Source organism: Ciconia boyciana, chromosome 5 (genome assembly GCF_034638445.1).
Source record: "Ciconia boyciana chromosome 5, ASM3463844v1, whole genome shotgun sequence".
Taxonomy (NCBI): Eukaryota; Metazoa; Chordata; class Aves; order Ciconiiformes; family Ciconiidae; genus Ciconia; species Ciconia boyciana.
The window spans coordinates 37,421,339-37,447,803 of NC_132938.1; the positions used below are offsets into that span (position 1 = coordinate 37,421,339).

A 26,465-nucleotide genomic window follows, 5' to 3' on the forward strand; every position below is an offset into this window, starting at 1 on the left:
TACAAGCTGTTTATTAGAACTTCACTGTGACAATAAATAAGGTATTTCCCAAGCAATCGAAATGTAATTATTTAGAAAGTTAAACAACTGAAGTTTTCACAATGCATTTTTTTATACACATGATTTACTGTACTTTAAACACCAGTTCATCTGGAGCTGTACAACAGTAGGATGTCCATTTTTTAAATTCACACAGCAGGAGACTACCAAGACATATCTTTAATCTGGAAGCTGTGTGTGTAAAAATAATCCAAAACCATATCAGCTTCAGGTTGGATAGTCCAACTGTTATGACTGAATCTCTCTCTTCATTAGACTAGCTGTTGCCAAATTCAAATTCAGATGTATGGCTTACCCAGGAGAAATAGTGCCTTTTAGATTTATGGTTTTGCAGAACTAGTAAGCTGCTCAATTCCAACAGTACAATGTAAATGTTTGTAGTTTACTGTGCTACTGCACACCCAGTTCTGCCCTCAACACAAGGGGCACAGAACAAAATTCTGTAAAGGATGATAATTTTCAATGTTGTAAATCTCAGTAATAGTTAAGTACAAACTTTGTACTTCAACTTACTGTTAATTATGAAAACGTCTTTTGGTTTTGGTAAATGAATTAGTATTTCTTCACTTAAATACTCAAGACATTTAATATGCCTTAATACTTTTAAGAGTTTGACATTCAAAGTTAACTTCAAGAGAATGTTCCTATTAAATAAAGTACCAAGTTTTCCCCCACATTTATTCCTTAAAGAAAGTCTAAGACAGACTAGGTTTTTTTTTTTTAAAACATTAGTTTTGCTAAGAGTTATAATTTAAAAATAAAATTTAATTCTTATGGTTTGATCAAAGCCATGTTTCCAAAGTGAGCTTTATATATTCTGTGCAACATCCCATTTTCTTTAAGTGCAGAGGTACAGGTCTAAGTTACGCAGCTGCAATCGAGTTATCATCTGCTTGACGACCCTGAGGCTTTAAGAAAAAGAGAGAATTAAAAAAAAAAGTCAAAATACTAAGGCTGTTATGAAACTCACTTTGCAATACATTGTGTTGATCAATGTAGCTCTAGTACACAACTATGGCATTAAGCCTATCCTTACTTCTAATGGTTTCCAGTCGTAGCACAAACATGGAGGACATCCAACTGAAATTTCAGTTTGGCCCAGTGAGTACTTGGTAGAGGCCTCAGCTCCTTAGCTGCCCTGTTAAATGCCAAGAGCATCTCCGTACACATTTGGACAGCTTAGCACAAGGCCGGGCTGATCAGAGTTCTGAGTATTACTGCAGTATAAAAAGCTGATAGTTATCAATGCATAAAACAGGAATGAGACTGACAGTTTCTTGGAGGAATTTTAAGCAGAATCACTAGAGATGGGAGAGAGCAAGGAAGAAGTTCTAAGGAAGAAAAGGAATCTTTACAATAAGGTTTTTTCAGGTCCTGATAACTCCAAAGCAAAAGCAAAGAATTCTGAAGCCTGAGAGATTCCATAGGAGTGTTGAGAACACTACACTTTTGAGGAAAAAAGCCTTTTGTATTGACTTAGAAGGACATCTTGACAACCAATCTAGAAGAGCCACTGATTGACAGCATATGTAAGAAGTAAGTTCTGCCTATCTCTTTTGGCTAAAACCAAACTGAAAGAACGCCAGGCCTGTTTCCTGGAAACAGGATTACAGCTGTCTGAACAAGTCCATCTCAATTCATATAAACAAACTCTTCAGGCTCCTTGTATTCACTTTTAAGTCAGACTCTTAGCAAACAATATTCTGGAGACATCAGCAGTGGAACGAGAAAGCATTGTTTTGGGCAACTGGATTTAAATGATTCTTAAAAAGTCAAAAGAAACCTGTGATCTATTTTTCATGACATGATTGAATTGTCTTCAGTCATATCACTTAAGAAAAAAAAAATCTAGACTGAGTGATTCACTGAGAGGATGTGTTTTTAGAAGTTATCTAGGGAGGTGTGGGATGCTACAGTGTTTCTGAACCTCGTCATATGGGTTGCTCAAACACCTCTTTTCCAGCAATGCTACAAATTGTGACATTAAAGTATTTCATTACATTTAGCTCACTCCATTGTACTCAAAATACAGACAACTTTAAAACTCATTTTACAGAGTAAGACATGGAATAACAGACAGACTAAGCACATTCAGCTAGTTAATCTAATTGTAACCAAATACCTGTTCCACTTGAACAGATTTCCTAAGGATTTTGGTTGGAGACACCAATGCATAACCCAAGACTTTTCAAAGCCAATAACCCTGTTACAAGCTGGCCATTTTAGTCTGCTTAGAAACATTCAGCTTTGAGCAGAGCTGGGGTGTTGGTACCCAAAAACTGAGCAGTCCCACAGGGAGCCTTTAAACACAAGGCACTTCTCAGTCTTACCTTTACAAAAATGTGTGTCGGTATGAATCGTCTGAGCAACTGATTAGTGAAGTTTGGGAATCGCATCAAGTTAACATGAAGAGATGGTAACTGTTGATATCCAGCCATAAGAGGATAGAAGTTATATAACATTTCCTGCTGTGTGCCAGGAAGGATTCTTAATCGGATCTTAAAAAAAGAAAAAAGCCACAAACATAGATACGTTCTGTGACCAAAAGCAGTCCTCTGCTCACTTTCTATTTATACACTGTTTACTTTCTGAAGTTGGAAAGAATGCAACTACTTTCCTATTCTAGTTAAACTATTACTTCTATACTGAAGTTTACTTCTATACTGAAGCACCATGTTACCCATAAACAACATGACAAAAGGCTCTTAGTCAGGCTTCCATTTAGCCCTTCTTTAAATGGAGTCTGCATCCATGCGTTCTTCCAGACAGAATTTACCATACTTTAAACATCTAAAAAAAGGTGAGTTTGTCCTCTCTGCACATGACTAAGTCTAATCAATGTATTCTTCACTACCAGATAAGGCAGCAGGATCAGTAGATGTGACAATTTTGTACCTGTTTAAGGCCAGAGAACATGAAGGCATCACTGGGTTCCACTGACACCTCCACATCCTGGACTAAGTTGGTCTTATTTTGCAGGTGATATCTGACAGGTAGGGATTCTCGGACTCGACCAAATGATGGCAGATCTTTGGAAAGAAAGTAATTAATCTCAAATACAAAATAGGTTTTAAAGTTTCATACATGAAAAATAAGTCTATCGCCAAGAGCGGTGAAAAGTCTGAAGAAAACATATACAATAGCTAGGTATCTAAAGCATTTCTGACAAGATTTTTCAGAAAAAAAGATTAAAGAACAGAACACAACTTCATTACAGCTTTTCAATAACACTTCTTCAACATCTAGTTACAAAACCCCCAACTGCTAACACTGTCCAGGAATGCTAGCTAGGAAGTCACTTTGGTTGCTGCTGGGTATTTTACCAAAACCTTATCAGATACTGTCAGGAAGCTCCTTCAAAACATAACAGGAAAGAATGGTGGAAGAATCTCAGTACAAACTAAACCAAACTGAGGAAGGCATAGGAATTCTGTGTGTTCAGTGAGCTCTCCATTCCCCCTCTGAGCTCTCCATTCACCCTCTTGTGCAGGTGAAGTGCTAGAAGAGAAACAGTTCACCTGCCCACAAGCAGCTCCAATTCTCCAGGCTGTTTCTTTCCTGGGATGCAGCCAGGGCGTGGGTGAACAGAACAATGCTTGCCATAGGTGTCTAGAGAAACCTATTGGGAAGGCAGCATCAACAGAGGTAATTCTGGCCTCTGTGCTGTCATGTAACACAGGTCGATCCACTGACAGCTTTTAAGAGAATGCATTTGTGTAACTACCTTCCAGCTCTTCCCTTGAATTGAAGGGGGGAAAGAGGGGCAAGGCTTGAGGCAGTCTAAATGATGATACAGTTTCTTTCACTAGCTCCATAATATCCAGCACCAGTTTTCTGTCTTTTGCTCCAGTAAATGCAAGCTCTGGATGCTGTAAAAACTCTGGCAGTCCTAAAAATTCTAATTGGGACACACATATCTTGCCAAATTAATATTACCTGCATTAACATGGAGGGGAATGCTCTCTACAATCACATGCGGTAGAGCGATGACTGTACTAACAACAGGTACACTTTCCACAGGTGAACTTCTGCAGGAAAAAGTCAAACGCAGACCATGTTGAAAGTTATACAACATAAAGTATCAAGTGAGTACACCAAAAGAACATCGCTTATATATGACTAAACTAAAATTATAGTAATTTCAGTGGTGCAAAGAAAAAACCCAAATCCTTATACTGGATTGCTTGAAGTGAGCGAAAAAAGAAAGTGCCATAGCATGGAGATAAAATAGCAAAACTCGAGTAAGAACACTAAACAGCTCTAAAACTAAATAAAAGCAAACTAGAAGAAAGATATACCTCAACATTTGTCTTGGAAAACCCACAATCTAGGGTGGGAAAACAGTTTTCCCGTTTAAAAAAGTTTTTCTACTATCACAGAACTATTTCTTTGACTTGACTTCTCAAGTGAAGTATTTCATGACTGGAGAAAACAGGGAGTGGAAGGTGACAAAACAGCTTTGTAATTGACCTAAGATCTTACAAAGAAGAAAGCTTCATAGAATGTTAAAACCATAACCACATAATATTTATCTCTTAAGTGAGATATGTATTTATTCAAAAGTCTAACAAGCTAAGCAGTAATTAGTAAGGTTCAAAGTCTAGACAGCGCTTGCTACAGGAAGATCCAAAACCAAAAAAGCCAAAAAAAAACCCCACCCCAAAAACCCACCAACTTGCCATAATCCCTAAAACCAAACCTACTTATTTCCACTCCCCATCCAGGCCAAGAGATACCTACCTCTTCCAGGAAATGATATAACATCCAGTTGCCACTCCACTAGCATTAGTAACTGGAGGACATCGAAGGCAAAAGCACTCACTGGCACTCTCACCTGTCTGCAAAACAACTATCAGCAAGAGTTTGTTTAAAATCAAAGTGTTACTGCAGAAGCCACCAAGTCTAAAAATCCAATATGACACAGACACAAGTGTTCAGCCAGAAAGGCCTTAAGTGCTTTGCAAAGTATACCTACATAATACATAAATTCAATAAAGATTGTGAAGTATCCCAATACATGAAAGGGTGACATATACTAATATATCACAATTTACTTTCTGAACAGCATTATGAGGTCTTTCATGTACACACAGAACAAGCCATTACAAATTTAGAGTTCATACACAAAAAAAAGGCAAAATAACGCCAATTCAAATTCTACACTTCCCCCATAGCAAATTCCAAGACATTAGCATACGATGTCTCATGTTTTAAAATGAAAATGAGCATGGACATTTCTCCTCTCCCACCCAAATGGATGAGAGGTGGGGAAGAGAAGGAACACAAGAAAAATCTACTGGCTTTGAGTTTTCACTCTTTTCTTTCTTTTTTTTTCCTCCACCTGACTGAACGAAAAAAAAGTATGTTTTCACTTAGAGATTGATTTTTAAAAGTACTAAGAAAATAGATGTTTCAGTCATTCAAAATCAATCATTAATCTTTATTAAGTCCTACAAGGAAAAAAAAAAATCAACCAAAAGGTGGACAGCTGAATAGCTGGTATCTGAGGGGGTTCATAACTGCTGGCAGTTAGCTCTTTAGGAGCATCAGCCAGAAGCCATGAAGCACAAGGTGCCACAGATGAAGATGAAATCTCATCATTTGAAGACTAAAGGACCTAGAAAATAATTCCTTTTGCCAGGTAACCCTTGAATCTACAGAGGAACTAGAGTCTTGCAAGTCCTTGATTACATGGGTGGACAGCTGCCCCACAATCAGGCAGCCATCCAGACTGCCTCATTTTATTCCACGTTTTGATAGAATACACACATTTTCACATCTCTGACTCAGCAAATGCAAAGACAATGTTTTGTTGGAAGATTTTTGGATTAGCTCTACTGCTAAGTACTCCATTTATTTGACTTTAAAGCTAACATACTGCACTCTTAAAGGTTGAGATCTGCAAGATAATTTTTTTTCATTTAAGTAATAAGTTATTAAACTGTGTTAATATAAAAAAAAAAGATGCTTACTTCTAACTGTTCTTTATAGCCTACCCTGTCTAGCTTCCCATTTTTCAGTTTCATGACTGCAATCATGGACATGGATCACTTTAGTCTTTGGATGCTGCCTCTATCACATGGTAAGTGTTTGCATTCCAGAAAGTATATGTAGCCCATAAACACTGGAAATATTGAGTATCTTTTCATATGGATATCTAAGAAGTTGCATATCAGAACTACTTTCAGGTGCTTTCCCTTATGTGTGTTATATTTAGAATTTTGGTCACCATCTATTATTCAAGTCTATTTACTTGACTGAGTGAAGTAGAACTACATTTTGAAGTTCTGCTGTCTTAAGTTTTGTTCTGGCAAACAACTATAGTATTAAGCAGCTTTCTTCTAGAGTTTGATAAGCAAATGCTGTTTAAGATGTCCCCCTTTCTTACTCCCAGCTTATGCAAAAAGCATCCTCCTGATAGAGAGCACAGTCTAAGAAAACTTACCATTCTCCACATAAGATTCCAGTTGATCTACTGGGGTCATGGAAGCTGACAGCTGTAGCTGGCTGGTTACAATAGTGAGAGGCCAAGGAGAGGCACTCAGGATGTCTGTCATCAGTAAAAATGGTATATCTGCAAATACTCTGTCCAAGTGCTCCATCTGTCAAGACAGACACAAGATCTGGCTATTTCTAGCTAAACAGGGTGCAACTATTGAAAGTGGTGTGATTCCAAAATATAAACTTTTCAAACACATACCTTTGTGGAGACAAATTTGACAGCAACATCAAAAGGAAATACTGTTTCTATGGTTACAGTTTCATCCTGTATAGGTAACGAAAGGGATGGGAAGAAGAGGGTAAAAAAGTTATATTCAGTTTCAGATCTGGCTATTGATGTCAAAGGTTACTAATGTAAAGTTACTTTTAATCATGATTTTAACCAAGTCCTCCCCAGGGCAGAATGTACCTTTAAGATACTTAAGAATAAATATAGAAAACTTTTCTGATTGTATTTATGAAACTGCTCACCCTAAATTTGTCTACCATACTGCTGATTTAGCATTTTTCTGTCTACTAGAAAGGCTTCTAAGTGACTTGGAATTACACCCTTTAGATTGAGAATATTTCTTGCATTTCATGAATGTATCTCCAGCAATTGGTGCATCTTTACATCCTACCCGGTGACACTTGCAGAGGATTTCTTTCCCCTCAACGATAGTGTTGATTAAGTAAGAAATGTAAACCAGAAACATTCTTGTGCCGACTGTTCCACAACGAATGTATATTGGCTTTTCCAGCTGCAAAATAAAGGAGACAGTATGAGCCAAGCTATACCTAAATTACATTAATTAGGCCTAGAGCTGTCCAAAACTTGTTAATCATCTTACTTTGTCCAAGAGGGCAATAGTAGAATAGGTATTATTTTGACCACAAAGAATCTCCTACAATGCATGATCTTAATCATGCAGTGAATTATTTTAATCAGAGTAGCACACCTCCAATTGCTTCACTACTGATGCTCGTCTGTTACTTAACAGTACACGAAAAGAACCATTACTGTGTAATATACAATACACTCAACTTCTAATTTACTACTCACAATTTCAGTTTGGTGCAACATGTGCATAGTTGATCCTCTACCATGTTGAATCACACTTGCTGACTATTGTTATCTACTGTCCACTAGGCAGTGCATTTAATTAACAGTTGAGATTAGCCTCCTTATTTTATTTCTTATCTCCTAGCTGTATCATGAATCCCAGAATATACCTTATTCCCAAATTTAGTCCAAAAGGGAATCTAGCTAAAGAAATATTGAACTACAAGTAAACAATAGGTAAAATACACCATAAGTATTTCATTTATCAGTTCAGTTATCTGAAAGTAAACATAGGTCCTTCTATGAGAGTCTTTTATTAGTAGATCCCCATTTTCTTAAGTGTGATACAGAAAGAAGCCTTCACCTTTTCCCCTGGTTGCAAGTTTCCTACAGGGATATCAGGAAGCAGTGCAGGAAAGGAGTCATCACATGCATCTGTTCCATGAAGAGTCACCTGAGTTTTCTGAGTCAGGTTGGCATCTTGCCCTAGGATTAAAAACAGTGTTCATATCCACACAGGCTTACATCACTGAAGCATGAAAGCAATAACTAAAAATAATAAGATATTAATCTCAAAGCGATGCATGAGGAATTAACATTGTTTGGTTGGTTGAGGGAATCTTTCAAAAGTACCAGCAGAGGGTAGATTTGAAAACACCTTAAGTTTTCTAAGTTGGAGAGATCACATCCTGCAAGGTTTGCGTTTCATCTACTTAGGCCAGGGAAGAAAAAAAAAAAAAATAAAAAAAAAAATCACAAGAGTCAGAAATTATATTGCCATATACAAAACACAACATGATTATGTGATCCAAGTTTTTCTTGGTACTCTGTGTGAAGTAAAAAGGAAGTTTCACTGTTCTGTTTTCAAGAGCATGGCTTAATGATTTTACATCTTTTTAAATTTGTTCTTCCAAATACGTGTTGAAAATACGTAAAAACAAATGTATAGATGTTAAATGAAACCATTCTTCAGTAAGAGGTTGACTAGGATAATGGCATTACTGCAGTCATGTGGGATAATTTTCAAAGCAAAACAAGCCACATCTTGCCAAACAGTTGCAACTGTGGAAAATATATCACCTTCCCTATAAACGAAATGTCAAATTTCAATTGTTCTTTTAATGTAAATCAGCAAGCCCACATTGACCTTGCACATCACATGTTAAGAGTCAAGATCAAGTGGGGGAAAAAATAAAAATCAAGACCAGCTATTAAACACTGCTTTAGGAGCCAAGCCCAAACATCCAATTAAATAAGTTTAAAGAACACTCCACTGACTTTAATGAACCATACAACTGTATAGGGAATGTGGTTCTATTTCAGAGTACACGGGACATATTGCAACCTATATACTACTGGCTTAAAAATATTTTTGCCTTTTAGGATAATTGCTACAAATAGGCATACTGAGTATAACATTTGGACTTCACATATTGAAAACTATCAGCAATAACTACATACAGCTAACTAGGACTTAGACATACAATATTTGCATTTTCTCCTTTTCATTTGGAAGAATACTGTCTCAGTTCTCCACTGCTCCCCAGATTTCAAGTGGTTTAAAAACCAAACCATGTTGTCCAGGGTGGGGAAAAAAGGCGGGGGGGGGAGGGTGGGGAAAACCCACAATGACTATACTTAGAAAACATTTATCTAGCACTGTCTAATGCTTTCAACTCAGCAAAAAAGATGATCTATCTCTTGGGAAAAGAAAAAAGCTTAGTTATGAGCAAATTAAATAAAAGGTTAGGAAGGAATACAAAAGCTTCCATGTTTTCTTTCAAACTTGTGAAGACTTATCTTTTGAAAATACCCACATAAACACTATTGACAAGCAGTAGTTAAGATAACCATAACTGAATGAGTCTGTTAGCTCTTGTTCTTATCACTAGTATCTCATCATTCCTAACCTATTTCTCTGCATTGCATCAAGAACAAGGAGTCAGTTAGGAGACTGCTGGATTAAAAGAAAATAAGCCCAAATACCTGGCTTTAAACCTGCTGTAAGCTTAACATCTTTGGCCACTGTCTCCTCATGTGACTGGACTGTCACAATCAAACAATACATTTCATTAGTCAGGGCAGGAGGTTCATGACGGAGCTGAACAGAAATGTTTGGCACTCTAGAAATAATCCTTTAAGAAAAAAAGACTCAGTTATTGTATGTTTCTTAAATAACAAGTTTTAAAGCCTAGTTTAAAGGAGATTAAAACAGCCTATTGTTTAAGAGTTCTGACAACTGGTGGCCTATTCAACTAGGAGATGCGAGATTCCTGAAAAGCAACACAATGGGAACAACTCTATAAAACCAGTTTGGAACCCCAGTAATAAGCATTGATGGTTCAGATGTTCTGCCAGGAAAGAAAAATGCACCCTGACCAACAGCGATTTGATTTAATTCTTTTGAATACATCTAAATTAGTGCTAAATTATTTTCCAATACAGTTTCTTAGGGATTCTTTGTTTGTGTGATGGCTTTTGTAAGAGAACAGTAACACCTCCTAGTTTGCACAAAAATCTGGGAAAAGTCTGCCTAGCAAAGTTAGGTGAAGGGGAGAACTAAAGCATACCTGGTATGCTCATAGATCAATGCAAGCTTTTTCTGTACTTCTAGCTATCTGGAGCCTCAAAAGTCCTAAAGAATTAAGATAGGTACCATCTTATCCCCAGTTAAGCAAAGACATATTAAAAAGCTCATATTAAAGAAGTTCCAACAAGTCTGTCTTCTTTTAGGCAGAGTGATCAGGACTTCGCAGGAGACTCACAATGATACATCATTTATATTTTCAAGTTTTTACTCACATAGTGCTTGCCTGAATAGTCAAACAGTCCCAGTGCACCTCATTATCTGGAAGCTTAGGTCTTCGCCTGAAGGAACGTGCTGCCTGCAATGCTTCTTGGGATGAAGCAGCATCTCCACCTCCTCCACGCCAGTTCAGAATCACACATCGGCCAGAGTCACTTCCCAGGATCAAATCCACAGAGGTGATCTGACAGACACAGATTTGAACACATACCAATAACTTTGTCTTTGGATCACCTACTGTAACAATATAGCTTTCCAACATACACATCTTTATTGTGCCTGTATATCACCAAAAAGCTCTGGCAGCTTTACAGACTGAAGACACCTCACCACTCCAGGATTTCATTTAATGAAACAGTGTTGGGAAAAGTATCTGTGCTCATGTGTGTGCAGTGTAGTATTCTGTAGTTTCCTACCCTCCCATAGTGCTATACCACCCCTTTCCCCCCTCTTTTTTTAGGGTATCACACATTTAAAAAATAAAAACAAAAAACCCACAACTTGAAGCAATACTTAAGGTTTTGTGATAATTTTTTGCTTTGGTATTGTCAATAAAATTTTAGTCTCACTTTTGGTACTTTGTTTCAAGAATTCAAACATTTAGAACTGCAGTGACATTCATAACTGGTGCCAGATTAGAGGCAGCTTTGTAGTTTTGAGTTCTTTGTAAGAAAGGTGTAAAAGAAATTTACAAACCTCTATCTTCTTTCCTACATCTTCAGTTTTTGCAACAAATTTGAAAGTGAACTTTCTTGTTTTGCCGGGGACTAAGCACATTGTTCCTTGCGATGACTGTTCTAGAATATCACTTTTTTGATAGGCTTCTTCTACCACACAGTACTGGTTGTAATCCTACGGTGGAGGAATGGGGAAAAAAGTTGATAAATCCAGACTTAAGACATCTTTAGAGAGTAACAGTAGTATAGCAAGTGTTAAGGCTCTGTGGTCAAACTATATGGGTTCTTGCTACTTTTCACACATCAGTTACATTTAGCAAGTAATTACAATGCAATTCTTTGACACAAGATATCCATTATATTAATTAATGTAACTTTATGCAAGAACATCAAGAGAAATAAGACATTAAAATGATCCTTCTGAAACTTTAGAGAGCTTCATAGAGAAACAAAGATATGATACACAAACTAATGAAACTGCATTTGGGAGTTTTATCTCCCACAGTATCAATATACTTGTCAAAAGTGATAGAGAATGCAAAAAAACCACCTCACACCTTTTGAACTTAAGTATTAACATAATTTTTTGAAAAGAACTTTTGAATTTTTTTTATGTTTACAAACACTAATAGATACTATTCCATTCTTATAATAAGCTTCTATCACTAGATCAGAGATAGATAGAACATAGTTACCTGATTATTGAAACTGATGCAGAGCTTAGAAAACCTGATAGGATGAGGACAATCAGCTCTCAGGTATACATCAAACTGTACAGGAACATCAACATGAAAACTAGGAGCAAGAAATTTTGCTTTGCACTGCACTAGAATTTAAAAAAAAAAAAGGAAAAAATTAAACAAAAAACCCTCACAACCACAAAACCAAAGTGTAGGTGTTAAACACATCAAACGACAACATTAAATTCCAGAAGCACACTCTGGAAATAATCGTGGAAAGGACTGTTCTATGTATACTCTTAAAATTTTGGTTTGTATGTAAGTGGGACAAATTTGGCTACTAACACTGCCACAGAAAGCCACTTTTCAGCACTTGACTGAAACCTTTGCAGAGAAGAGAAGAAGCAGACGTCTAGCAGAAAAAAAAAATCCTGTACACTTAGATACACTTCTTTTGTAGGTAATGCTCACTCATGCCCCCTTTCTATGGGGAGTATTACTTTGCACACATTCTGCCCTCTTTCCCCAGAATCCTACTTCAAAGCACACCAGAGCGGCAGAAGTCTTTCCAAAAGCAAGGGTTTACTACTTCTACCATGTTTAAAGGTGTAGGTAGCCTCAGCTGGAAGTTGAGAGGTTCCCCCCCCACCCCCCGAGACAATGCTCAAAGGATTCTTCTTTAGTAATCCATATTGGGGATAAGAGATCACTGGCTTCCCTCATGATTTCTTATCTTAGTGATTTAGATGAAGAACAGAGCAGTGCTGAAGAGCAGTTTTCAGTGTTGTTGGCTTTAATATACACTTTATATTTTTTCCTAATTAGTTATTTTCAAGAGATAACTACATCGAAATTTATGTTCTGGTGTAAATTTGCTTTCCTACTTACCAAATGGTATAAAATCTTGGACTTCTATTGTAAAAACATTACTGCCTGCCAAGGAAACACGGTCAGCCCACAATTTTTGTGATGCTTTCACAGCAGCAGCGTCACAATCAGGTTCAGGATCAGGGCTTTCATTCTGTATCCAGACAGAAGATTACAAATAACAATAAAAGAAGGTTACCAAACACTGACCACTCTTAAGATTATTTAAAGGGGTAATAGGAGTTTTGCCACTCACCATTAGAACTTTTATCAGATTTTTTTCTATTCGAGATTTCTGATCTTCTTTAAGAGTAGATGCTAGCAAACAGAACAAAAATAAAGATTACAAGACAGAAGCAAGTCCTCTTAGTTTTGCTTTGTTGTTTTGTTTTTTTTGTTCTTTTTTTTAAACTTAAAAATAAATCTTTCCTTTAGATTGCATCTTTCAAAAAACACATTCTGGGGGAAAAAAAATTAACATCCATCTACCAGTAATGAAGGATTCATTCAGTTTTCAGAGTTTCCCCCATTTTAAGTGTTTCCTCTTACTTCTACTGGAACCATGTAGAATATTTTTTTGCTAGACAAGCATTTCATAATTTATTGGAGGAAAAGCCCAAGAGAATAATGCCTATACTTTGTTATTTATGTTTAAAAACGGAAGAGAGTAGAAACCAGGAAAGTCTGGGACATGCAAAAGGCAAGCTCAGATAACATTAGAAACAACAACTAGAGAAGGTGACAGGAAGTAAAAAAGGACTAATTGAAATAAGCACTCTTCTCTAGAGGATGAAGAAAGGTGGGTTTGTCTCATTGGCTATTCTGTAATACAAAGCAGAGTAGCCTGGCTAGCTAACAGAAGATGCAAACCCATTTTTACCACACCTACCCTAACAGGGGTACTAGTTAGCAATTTGGGCCACAAAAGGATTATTTCTGCAATGTCAAGTAACAGACATTATACAAAGCAGAGTGCTTGCATTATTACTGTGCAGCCACCTTATGTCACATTCTTTCCCTAAAACATAACACATGCGTATTTCACCAGAGTTCTAGTAAAAAAAAAAAAATCTGAGAGAAGCGTATTTGGGATTTTAAAGTCCATAAAAGTGGTGCTAGCTTTGTTACTTAGTAGGAAAAATGTTTTTCTCCTTGAGCTATATTACAGTTCTTCCCCCATCCCAAAGCTCAGGAAGTTTCTGTTACATTATTTGAACAGTCTCAAATGAAGCTCTGTGCCTCAGATATCCTGACACAGCCTATTTGAATGCAATGAATTTTATAATAGAAAAGCAAGAAAATTCAAATTCCAGCATATGAGAGAAGATAGTAAAAATGCAGCACAGGTGTACAGTTATTTTGTAGTCAAATCATTTGAAGTACTGTAAGCACTGTGTCTGACAACGATTTGTCAGACTTTCAAACACATGTACTCTAATTTTTCCTGTATAGACTGAGTACATTTCTTAGAAGAATACCTCTACCCAGTAGCTCTAAAGAGTACGTTATATAATCTTTCAGCTGGGCCATCAGATATGAACATTTGAGAGCTGTTGTCAATATGGAAGTGAGAAGAGTCCACCATCCTTCACTGCGATATTCACACATAACATAATCCAAGAGCCTGCAACACAGTAAAATTGAGAGAAAAACAAGTTATACACACCAATATTTTTTAGAAGCTTGCATTTATTTGGTATCACTAACACACAATTCATCTTCACTAATACAAATGCCAGATTAAAGTCAAGTCTACTGTTTACATATGGCAATGATTTATTGAAAACAGCATGAAATGATTGTAAAGAAACACATTTATTTGATGAACTTTCTATTTCAGACTAGAACAATCTTCACAAGAGAACAGCAGGAACACTAACCTGTCTTCACATAAAGAACTAGCAAAACAGCAACTGGGCAGAAGAGTCTTAGTCCAGCACTGTGTTAAAAATATGCTTTACTATTGAGTATGCGGTGAGTTTTAAGAAAAACAAAACAAAACCCTACACTAAAGTCCCCTTCCAAACTGAAGAATTTTAATGTTCCTTAAGCCAAAATATTTCTTTTCCCTCCTACCTCCTATCCCCTGGTCCCTTCAAGGGTTTCAAAGATCTACAAACACCACATGAATCAATCTTTATCAGGCAAAACTGCACACCTTAATATGGTTTTAATACTGAGCAATGTTTGCTATTACTAGCAAAGCAGAGAAGTGAATTTTTTTTAAACTCTGTTCAACTATTCAAGACAAGACTTTCTGCCTACTTCAGAAAAACCTACCTAAACATAAATAAGAAATGCTTGTTTGTGTAAAATTTAGACTTGATACAAATTGATCTGCTTATCCTAGCCTATCTTCTCCTCCATGTAGCTTCCAGTAAGCTAGTAACAACAGTAAACACATCTCTCCTACCTCAAAAGTACTCCTTTTACAGCATGTGATCTTTGAAACCTAATTAATGAAAACATTGTGGGGACTACTACTTAATATGACCTTGACTCTGTTTCCCCTTAAAAATACAAAGTTAAGAAACTAAGCATAAGACACATCCTTCAGAAAAGATAGTAGCTGTACCTCAGTACTAAGCTTTCCTAGCTCTGTGGTCATTAATAGCAGAAAACTACACCAATAAAAATAATTCCTTTTGCTCATTCCCTAGTATATAAACAAAAATTAAATTCAGCTACACTTCCATATTTTTTGAATTTTGTAACTACAAAGTCTGTAATTAAATGTAACTATATTCTCATTGCAGTAGCAGGCAAGTTTCAGAAATCACTTCTGAGGGGGAGAGAGACAGCCCTCAGTCAGCAAGCTAGAAATAAACAGTATTTGCCCAGTAAGGCAAATCCCCACAACAGCTTACAGCAGGAAGTTTTTCTACTCTAATTGACTCATCATATCTGTTTTGCTTTCTTTGATATAAGCAGAGTTCGTAGACTCCAAAGTTTGTGCTTCAATCAAATCCAGGTACTAGGAGCATCTTAGATGAGCTTCCAACATTATTCCATAGCAATAAGACATGGGGTCTTAGTGAGAAGAATAGCATGTGAAAGAAGCAATCATGGATGGTACTCACTTCAAAGCTTTGGCATAATCTTTAGCATAGTAATATTCTTCTCCCATTTGAACCACTGATGAAAAAAAAAAGTATTGTATCAATACTGAAAGTCTTTGCAAAATTAGTTTAAAAAAATGCATCTGATTATATATACTTACTCAAATGACTTTTCATTCTTGGACATTTGTATTTCTTGAACTGCGCAACAGCATTACTCAACAAAGTGATTATTAGCTCCTAACAGATAAAACCATTACTGATATAATTATATATGCAAACATTAGGATAATGTTAGAAAACAGGTTTGTGGGTTTTGTTTGTTTGTTTGTTTTTTAAGAATAAAACTTACCGAATGAAGGACATTTTTCTCTTTCAGCTGTAGGGATAAAATCCCCATCTTCTCCTTTTCAGGATCAGAAAGATCAAAGCCTACATAAGACAATGAAAAATCCATGAAATTGGAATTTTGTCCAGACCCAAAGGAAACTATTTATTTGGTGAGCTATATGCAATGCAAGCTCCAACTCAGGCATGCTCAAACAAACATTCTTTTGCCTAGGAGGTGCATAAATAGCTTTAAGAACTCACCCATCCTCTGCATTCTAGAAGGGAAGTTCTGGAACAAATAACTTTTAAACCAAAGGCAAGGTATCTGAAGCTACCCAAAAATAGCAAGCTACAGTAAGACAACCTAGCCTTTAGACTGCATCTATGAAAGTTTAAAGCGCATATGTTAAGACAAATCTGTAGCCCTTTTCCTATCTGATCTCAAGTAAGGATTCAAGCGTACGTTTCTCTAGCACTAGAGAACGCCAACACATGAAGAACTGTATAGGGCTTTAAAAGACTATAAACTCTTGCTGGAACCAAAAAACCTGAATATATTAACAGGTGAAGTTTCTCTTCATCTTAAACTGTTTAACCTTGGCAGTAGATTCTAACTAATTTTAAAATAGTAACACTTGAAGATAAAAGAGGTTAGACAGTACTGTATTTACAGTAAATGAAATAAAGTCTTTTAAAGAGGGCAGGGATAAAATGGCAAAGCCCAAAGGATATGCAGAGAAAAAAGAATAGGAGACCAAAGAGAGAGGGAGAAAGGGAAGTAAAACCACAGTCAACAACAAAGATCTCAGAACTGCGTGTGTATTCATACATAGCTCAAAACTGTACATTCAAAGTCTGAATTTCTGAGAAAACATCCTCCTTAATAGGAAAACCACAAATTCTTTTCTTAGATTAAAATCTAGTCACTGCATCCTCTCAATCAATTTTGAAATCCAAAAAGCTTTTTCACAAAAAAATGTAATGAGTTCCTGTCTACAGTTGACAAGATACAGTATGGATGGCAGGATGAATTTATAACAATCACATTCAGGGACATCGTTACTTCTGCTGTATCCAGTTCTCCAACTGATCTTCCCAGGAATAATGCATTTCACTGCAGTCAGGTATTTCTGCAGCACACTGATTACAGGTAGCTTAGGCAGCAATAGAAACAAAGCAGCAGCAGAGCTTCAGTATGGCCTATGCAACTTTGCTGAAGACCTGACCGTGCATAAACTTGAGGTTCCTTTTTCTATTTGTTATAGACATCAAACACACTTCCTACACTTGCAACTTACACCCATTCAAGTCTTTCCACTAACTAACAAGAGAGTGAGGTCCCAGTCCTGCACCTGGCTCTGTAGAAAAGGGTTTACATGCTTATGCCCACTAAGTCAGCTGGCAGGATCAGCAACAAAAGAAGTTTCTCTGAACTCCACAGATACAAGACACAGAAACGTACTTAATACTCCCTGCCGCCATGGTCTTTGCCCATAGAAGTCAAGCACTCCAGTTGGAGTTTCCAGGGGATCCGGATTGGGATATACCACAGAGGACTGTAAATTCAGCAAATATAGTCATAAAAAGGGTTCATGTTTCATTTGAAAGCATTAAAAATGATCTGATGCTCCAATACACATAAAAAGAAGATGTTTGCTTTAAAACATACAACCTTTCCAGCCACTTGTATAAAAATACTTCAGGAAACCCAAACGTTTAAATACTTCTCATTAATTCAGTCTGACATTCTACTTCATTCACCTTCATTCGTCTCAAATATTGTTAAAGAATAACTGCATAATCCTTTTTAAAATTAGTTCCTAACAAGATAATCCAAGAACAACAAATAAATAGCACCAATAGGAACAAAGAAATTTTTAAGTAATCAGGACATATCAGCTGGAGAGTAGCTACATATTAGTTGTATGTTTAGTCAACTGCAGAGATTGATTTGCCACGCAACCCCTTCTGCCAGGCAAGTGTCAAAAAGCCCCGCAAAATAACAACCACCACCCCACCACACCCCCACGCTCTAATACTAATGATCTTGTTTCTCTGCTTTCTCTAAGTCACCAGATACAGTGCATGTATAGAGAAATATACCGGAAAAACAAACCAGAAAGTTTTCAAGTATCCAGAGATGTAGAAAGTATACTTTTTTTTGGTGAGTATTTTAAAAATGTGTCAGAATTATAAATAATAAAATAAGTGCTATTTGTAATAAAATAAACACTAACACATTTGTTCTGGAGTAACCTTTCCAATACATAACAAATACTTGTAATGTTAGTAAGCATCAGAAAAACAAATATCCTTTCCTTGGATTTCATTTACACATATTATAGATTATTCCACTACCACGTGAGACTTAAACATTAGCTAATATACTATCTGGTTACTTGCAAAGCATTTTCTCCCCTCCCAACTTACATCATGGTTACAAAGCATACTTGCTAGTTGTTTCCGTTCCTGTGCATAGTAGGCTGCCTGCTGGTAATAGAACCCTGGATTCTGAGTTTGAATTGCTGTCAATCCCAGCTTAATCGCTTCATCAAATAAGTCACCAAAAGCTTGAAACCTATTAAAAAAATTCATAACCAAGACTATGTACAGAACAGCAATTTGAACTGAAAGGTATATTTCAATTAAAAAGTTCTGGTTAGTCTTAAGACAGAAGATACTTCTCTGAACTTTTGCATCTAAGTTCTATGGCTGCATTTGTGTCATATCCTGTTCATTCCCAGAGAAAAGTGGTCAATAATCAATGCAAAACAGAATGACAGCATACGGTTTTTACGATCTAGTGTATCTCTTTCTTAGATAAAGAGCTCAGAATTTGCATCTTGCCTAGACAACTAAAACAGTGAACTTCACAAGGTTATACAGGAACTAAACCAGAAACATTACTAAGCAAAAACATACTGTTTAGACATCCAGGCAGCGTGCTCAAAAGCCAGTTCTGCACTTCCTATTTTTTTCTTGCACAAGTCAATATGTTTCCTGAACTGAGCAATTGCATCCAGTGGAGTATTATGCTGAAAACAGAGGCGACAGATCTAGAAGAAATCAAAATAAGAGGAAAAATAACTGTGTTAGGCTGCTAAAGATTAGCTTTAAAAAAAAAAACCCAACCCAAAACGCCACCCATAAAAAAAACCAAACAAACTAATTTTACATATTTCTGAAGAGCTCAAATACCTTAGAAAACAGAGGGAGAAAAATAGATGTAAATCATAATGTACTACACCTGAAACCATGTGGTTCTCTATTTCGTCTAATGTTATATTTCTTCCCCTTCTCCCTCAAATCATCAATGGAAGAGTACATAACTTCAAGATCGAACTGCAGAGCCACTAGGAAGATCATTACCTTTGAAGCCTGCAGTCTGCTAATGGAATTTGATGGAATCCAACTCCAGGATTGTTGTTAATGGTGGGATAGGGGTTTTTTTCCTACCTAAAAGCCCCTAAAATACTACAAAAGTATGGTCTGATTCTTAAAGAGTTACTTTCTTCCTCCTAATGTGGTAACTGAACTATACTGGCTTAAGCTTTGCAAGAAGATAAAAATATTCAAGGAACAAGCAACTCGGTTTCATTCTGTCTGCACACAGTGAGAGTTAAAGGAAGTCTAGTCTTTCAGATGCTTGCATCTCAAATTAACTCCAATCCTTCAATATGCTCCTGAACTTCAGCTAAGGATCTTTCTTTTGTGTGGAATTCAGAAGTCTTTGCAAGTCTGAGTGTAATCGGTATTTCACTGATAGCTGTTTCCAATCCATCTCCTTAAAAGCAATATAAAATGGAACTTTTAAACCTTTATACATTAAAGATGCATCAACTTTTTTTTTTTTTTAAGTAAAGGTTGTCAAAGATTAGAAGTACACTTGTTACCTTGTAGTTTATAAATCCTGCCATGGTCTTGATTTCCAGCATGTTTGTTTCATGAGCCCTCAATTCATGCACAAGATTATAGGCAGTTCTGTAATTTCTAAGGAGGAATACTTAAATTAGAGTTAAGTCGTACAAGATAATAAAATTTAAGAACAGGATTGCCGACAGCAGAAAACAGCCTTTGAATCAGAGTGTTCTTCCCAGTGAAGAACTTGCCCCTTACATAGATGTTTAAATAATTTTGCATTTGGGAAAATATTTACCATAGTCTATGGCTTAGCAGTAATTTGGGGTAGAGAGGGTGGGGGAAGATTACATGCATCTTACTTGAGAGCATTCTGTGTATCCTGTTTCAGCTCACTGAAGAACGCTATTTTGAACTGGTGTCTAACAAATAAAAGCTGCAAAACACAACCAGCATACATCATTCACAAACATCTGAACATACCTGTTACCTACAAAGCAGATACAGGTGATAATTTCAGTGGTTTACATAATATAGCAGTTGACTTGAAAAACTGACTATGCAACTGTTTCCTAATAGTCCTCTCTGCCACCATCACGCAGCAGTGATCTTTCAACAGATTTAGTCTGTTCCAAGCCTTTCACCCTGGAACAGGAGAGGGGCTTTGTAACACCCCAAAGTCTCTACACCAACCGTGTTGATTGTTTGTTCGGAGCTCACCACTTTGATCCCAGCTTCTAAGAGAGGGAAGCTGGCAATCACAACAGAACATTGTTGTGTCTAAGCAGATGTTTAACAATTTGAAAAGCAAAAGCTAAAAGCCAAATCAAGGGCCAGTTTAAGTTCTGAGCTTCTAAGGGAAGCACTTCCCACAACTTAAGATGCTACATTCAAACAGGTTAACCCATATAGAAAATTTAATTTTTTTTTTTTAATCAGAGAACTTCATTTTTGGGCTGTGGCTCTTCCTCTAAGGAAGATGTGAGGAAGACAAATAAACGCAAGAACAAAACCAATGAAAATCAAAGTTTAAGTTGCAGAAAATAAAACTAGATTTACTTTCTATACTGAGGGAAGTCATGTCAAGTTGGAAGGGGGAGGATTAAGAACTTTTCAGCAACAAACAACCCTTATTTTCATGTTTTAACATGCACTATAACTTGCACAGTATTTCAAAAATAGGGTAACATTACCTGATGAGTGGTTTTGTTCAAGAATTCCTTATGAGATTTAACTCTTCGTATTTCTGTATAATAGTAAGTTTGTGCATGCTCATAGAAAGCATTTTCCAACCTGCAACAAAGTTGCTCATAAGTTTCACTAAGTTTTTCCCACATACAAAGAATCTGAAGAACTTCAGAATAAGTTACTTTTAACCATGCTTATTTTAAGGTTGGCAAAAAAAGCTTGAGGTATTACCAAACTCTAAGTTGCCACACAGGGCAAGAGTTTGCAGACAAAAACTCTTCACACAAAGCCTTACACAGGGGTAGCACAAAGTAGCTAGTAGGTTCATAAGCCTTATGGATTGATTTCTCATACAACAATCTCTAGGATTTAATGTGAGAAAATCTGATGATAAGATGTTAGGATTTTGCAAGGCAACAGAAAGTGGAGAGACACCTCAGTCAAAACAAGCAAATTTTGCAGAGGCTCCTGCGATAAGTCTGAACAGGTCAAGATCTTATTTGCTGGACTGTGGGGGGAGGAGTGGGAAGGAAAAAATAGCAGTAAGTAAAATTATGAGGGCACAAACTAGGTTTCATCATTCTGTCCAAACATCAACAGCTACCTGGGTTGCAGAGGTAACAGTTGAACTTGTGTTTGCAAGATAAATAGCCCAATGGCAAGTCACAGGGGGAGAAGAGAAAGACAAAGAGGCCCAGAACACTGAATACAGTATGAGGCTGAGGAGGATCTAAGAAGCATACGCTGTACGATCAAATTGTAAGGAGTAAAATCAACTAGAACAAGACCAGAATCCAGGAGAGGAATACATTCAACAGCGCTGATGCACATAGGAAATAAAGGATGAAGTACCAGTTCTGTCATTTGGCCAAGAAGGGATCATTGCAGACTTTGACTAAGGCAGATCACAACTTGCGTTCTGCTTGCCACAGAACAGAGAGGATGGTAATGAAAACAACGGGACAGACCAATAGACAGCAATTGTTAACTATGAGTTCAGTCACAAAAGGAAGACAAGACAAATTAAGTCCACCTATTATACTTATTTTAGCAGTATATTGCAGTTGTATAAGAAAAGACAAGCCAGTCTGAGAGGTAAAAAAAAAATTACTCTTTTACTACCATGAAATCTCAATTAAAAATGTCAAAACAAAATGATTAATACCAGGAATTCTGACATGATTATATGCTCAAATAAATATTTTTTAAAGTGTGCATGAAGAGCTATTAATCCCTACTGATATAGCCTTACCTTCACAAACTTGGAGACAGTTGCAAATCGCGTATTAAAATGCAACTATACACAGTTTGCAAAGGTTTACTACATGCTAACTAGCATAGGCATTCCCTCTTTCACACTGAGCAAAATATGAAAAACTAGAAGTAACAGTTACTTTATTTTGATCAATTCTAGTAGCTGTTTATGAGCAGCATGGATACAACAGCACTGATTTACGTTGAGAACTTTACTGTTTATATATAAATATGAGGGTGAGAGAAGAAAGAATTAGTCTTTCAGACCATGACCCTTCCTCTCCCTAAGCATATCTGGAAAAATTAAAACTGATTTTAATAAACCATGATTTGCCTTAGTTTGAGCCTTTCTTTTTAGGTCTACACAAGACTTTCTTCCTTCCCCTGTTCTGTTTTTGAACGGCCTTCATGATTTATTTGAAGCTGTATTCCCTGTAAATATCAAAATAGAAAGCATAAGAAATGTAAAAAATGACAGAGACATAGTATTTGCAACCAGGTAAATGCCACTTAGCATAAATAGAAAGATACCTATACAGCCAGAAAGGGGTGTGTGTGTGAAGTAAAGACCTGCTAATACAGAGTTACACCTAACAAAACATTTGTAGGGAAAATTATTTAGAACCAGCAGGGCCAAACACTGCAGAGGTAGAAAAGCCCACTTTGCCTCTACCTGATTTGAGGAAGGGAATGTCTTGGGATATCTAATAATGTTTCTTCAAAAGCAACATCTCAAAGTCATTACTCAGCCTCACAGAGAAAAGGGAGCTGTGTGGAATTCTCGAGGTTGCAGAATAACCTGAAGAATTCCAGTGAACTGATAAAACATTCACTGCTGGTCTACAATCAGCATGCCACATCGTAGTCATTCCAACCTATCAACTCTCTCAACAGCAAAACAGAGCAAAACAGTGTTTTACAGTCACTTACCTTATAATATAACCAACAAGATGATCAGTGTGTGGAAGTACAAAGAGGGATTTTCCAGAAAGGTCACAAGCATTGCATAAAGCTGCTGCCCTCTCCGATGCAATAACGTCTTCCCCTAGTGAAGTCAAGGAAAGCACAAGTAAGCAGCATGCAGTGCTGCAATATCGAACTAGATCTAAAAGCTTGACCAGTACAAGGATTGGAAAAATCTAAATACACATAAAACTGAGACCACATTCTTTCTTACTTCTTTCAGAGTACTATGTGCTTCATCCAGCAGAACACATTGCAGAAACTTTCTAGGAGTGGCTTAGCTAGCAACAAGGTAGAAGTATGACATACATTTTTCATTTCTCTCACAGAATTAAATATCCTGTGTCTTGAAAACTACAATAACATCCAGAAAAGACAAACATACATAGCAGGTAGAGGAAAAAAAAAAAAGTTTGCCAGACACTAGAAAGTATGCAGCTACAGCTGAAGCAGCACCTCTACAGAAATACAAGGTTAAAACATACCACGTTTCACAGCTCCACTCGACTCCAAAACTTTCTTGATTAAAACTGAGTTAAACTAAAAGGCTTCTGTAGGTACCAAATACCCTTCCTCTAAGTTCTCATTGCTTTTACAGCTTTTCTTGATCTCAAGCAAGGTTTAAAATACAACTTACAAGGAGGCATGTCACATGTATTACACTAACATACCATTTTTTGATACTGTGTATCAAAAGATGGACTTGGATTTAAGAGGAAGAAGTTAAGGATAAAAGAATCAAATGTTTAGGGTCAACTGCCCTGAGCACTCTTTCCATTTGTATACCTTCCTGCAGCCACAATGCACATCATGTATGTAGATGACATTATATTAAGAACTGCAGATAAGGTCACAAATGATAGTCAGCTCAGTCTGTCTGGCCCTCTGGAAAATGAGATCATCACAACAGCATACAGAGTTTTCTAGTACCTGGAGGTAACGGTGTTTTTTTCTGAATCAAAACCACAGCAACTTTTGTATTTCTTCCCTGCAAACTTTGCCTAAAATAAAAACAACAGGGCACAGTGTCAAGGTTTCACTTCTTATTTGTGAATAATCAGAACAAAATGATATTTCAGTCTAGATAGGATTCTTTCAATGCTTCTATATAAGATATAAAACCAAACACAACAACATGCTGCATCATCCACAGAACGCTGTGTTCTCTTCTTTGTTCATATGGGACAGAATAATTGTGCTGAGTTTAGCAGGCAAAATTTTAGGGGCTGTTTTTACTTAAATGACTTTTAAAAATAAACCATTTTAAAAAAAAGTTTATTTGCTGTCAGTTGTACTTCAAAGAGCAAAGTTCAAGTTCCCCTTAAGTTGTGTCTAAGAAAAAAATAATATATTTATATATCTTAGAACACAAAAAGGATTCTGCAATTCACGTTTGTAGTACATTAGGAACCAAGTGAAAAAACTCAACCTGACAATTTCAACTCGAGTAGCACATTCCGACTGTTTTTCTTTCCATTGCGGCTCATCCCAGTCTAGTTCATAGAACACCACAACAAGTGCTGGAACCAAATTCAGGTGTTTGTTCATCCAACCAGTCTTCAGGATTCCTTTTGGAATATACCATTCATAGGATGTCCTCTGAAAATATTGAGGTTATTAAAGCAAGATACCAAATCCATTTACCAGCCTCTTAGTATAGCAGAAGAGGAATTGCCTCTACATTCTTATCACTTGTGAATATGTTTGTCATCTTTCCTTTATCATTCTTGCCTTCAAGCCTTTGCTTCCTATCGAGTAAGACATACGCCTCACTCCCTGGCATCAAGGCCTGATGCCTGAGATATCAGCAACAAAGACCAGCAGATTCCAGCTAGACTGGAGAAAAAGGTCAAGTTCAGAAGCATGTTTCACACGCCTTCCTGAAAAATTAGAATTATTTTAAAAGGGGGCTTTTGAGGGGCTCTCAAACAGAGCTAGGAGAAATCATTTAGGATTCTTGTTCCTTGCCAGCATCACAGAATTATGTAGTTTTCCAAGGCTTAAACCCATTGACATTGCTTCCTAACTGCCACTGCAAAGCAGAAAGTAGAGCAGAGATATTATTTCTGCTGCATTTCACTTAATTAAAGGCTTTACATTTTTTTCAGAATACACCAATTTCAAATACCTAGCTTCTCCAGAGTTAAACTTTGGGTTTCATTAAAGCTCAAACTTTACAAACATACCTTAATGAACAGCAAGTACCTTAAAAAGCAGTCATATAGTCTGCTTCTTGCTAATGAGCTAAGGCATCCTGGTTTCCTATGCATCCACAGCACTCGCCACAAAGCCCTCAGCTTCCCCTTAGCCCTCACAATTTTTCTCAGACCTCAAGCTCCCACTCTTCCCCTCCAACAGCGGGGGAAGAGACAGCAGAAGCCCGGCTGAGCGGTAAACACTGCGAGTGCTGCTCACCTGCCTGTAAACCAGGCAGATCAGACCAGCCCCTTGCTACGGCCCCTGCCCTCAGGGAGCCACCAGGTCCCGCACCCCCCCCTCCCCCCACCCAAGCCGCTGGCTTTTGCTACATGGGCAGAGGCTTGAACCCCGTGAGGGGCCGGGCCCGCCAGGACGGGGAGCAGCCGGGGCACACGCCGCTCCCTACCTTCGTCCTGCACTTGGGATACTCGTGGTCGCCAGGGAGCACTTTGAAGGAGATGGGGACGCGGTCGGCTCTCCGGTTGGCGCAGAAGGCGTCCCACACGGCCCGGTGCACGGCGTTGTACACCACGTCCAAGCCGGTGAGGGTGACAAACGCCATGGGCCGGCAGCACAGCTCCACCGGGAAGTCCCACTGGGTCGGGGTCATCCTGCCCCCGGGCAGGCGGCCTGCGAGGCGGCAGGAGAGCGGCTCTGAGAGCGGCTCTCAGCGCGGCGCCTTCGCGGCCCAGGCCGGCCGCTCCTCCTCGGCCCGGCCCGCCCCGCCTGCAGGAGCTCCCTGCCGCCCCGCCAGGCGCTGACACAGCGTCGGGCCCGTCCCCGCCCCGGGCCGCCGGTCACCGCCGCAGGCTGGAGCTCAGCGCCGGGCAGCGCCAGCCGGGAGCAGCCGCGGGTCACGGGAGGCGTCGGCGACCGAGGCGAGGGAGGACCGCCGCCTCAGGAAGCGAGCGCCGGGCATCGGAAGGGCAGCAGAAGCCACCAATCGGCGCCTCCGCTCCACCGCCGGGCCAGTCAGGGACC

At 37.9% G+C, this 26,465-nt stretch overlaps 1 protein-coding gene across 1 annotated transcript; it reads right to left on the reverse strand.

Annotated features, from left to right (window-relative positions):
* TRAPPC11 (trafficking protein particle complex subunit 11) lies at nt 1-26,420 on the reverse strand. Its single transcript, XM_072862278.1, has 29 exons — nt 25,891-26,420; nt 24,715-24,884; nt 24,216-24,286; nt 23,253-23,367; nt 21,074-21,173; nt 20,243-20,316; nt 19,916-20,012; nt 18,945-19,078; nt 18,453-18,600; nt 17,485-17,578; nt 16,045-16,124; nt 15,854-15,932; nt 15,714-15,768; nt 14,112-14,257; nt 12,890-12,951; nt 12,655-12,787; nt 11,782-11,912; nt 11,106-11,261; nt 10,406-10,593; nt 9,590-9,738; nt 7,968-8,089; nt 7,182-7,301; nt 6,761-6,826; nt 6,506-6,662; nt 4,801-4,909; nt 3,997-4,088; nt 2,956-3,089; nt 2,391-2,558; nt 1-968 (listed from the first exon to the last, which is right to left on the reverse strand). Exons 1-29 carry the CDS (start codon nt 26,092-26,094, stop codon nt 924-926), a joined length of 3,399 nt encoding a protein of 1,132 aa, XP_072718379.1. The 5' UTR covers nt 26,095-26,420; the 3' UTR covers nt 1-923.
* Nucleotides 26,421-26,465: the final 45 nt, after the last annotated feature.

Bases quoted from the DNA above. Each gene is read 5' to 3' on its own strand.
- TRAPPC11 (XM_072862278.1), bottom strand. From the start codon at position 26,094: ATGACCCCGACCCAGTGGGACTTCCCGGTGGAGCTGTGCTGCCGGCCC. The intron at 15,933-16,044 runs GTAAGTTTTATT...TTTATCTGTTAG, and splicing joins AGAAAAATGTCCTTCATTCG to GAGCTAATAATCACTTTGTT. The intron at 969-2,390 runs GTAAGACTGAGA...TTTTTCTTAAAG, and splicing joins CGACACACATTTTTGTAAAG to CCTCAGGGTCGTCAAGCAGA.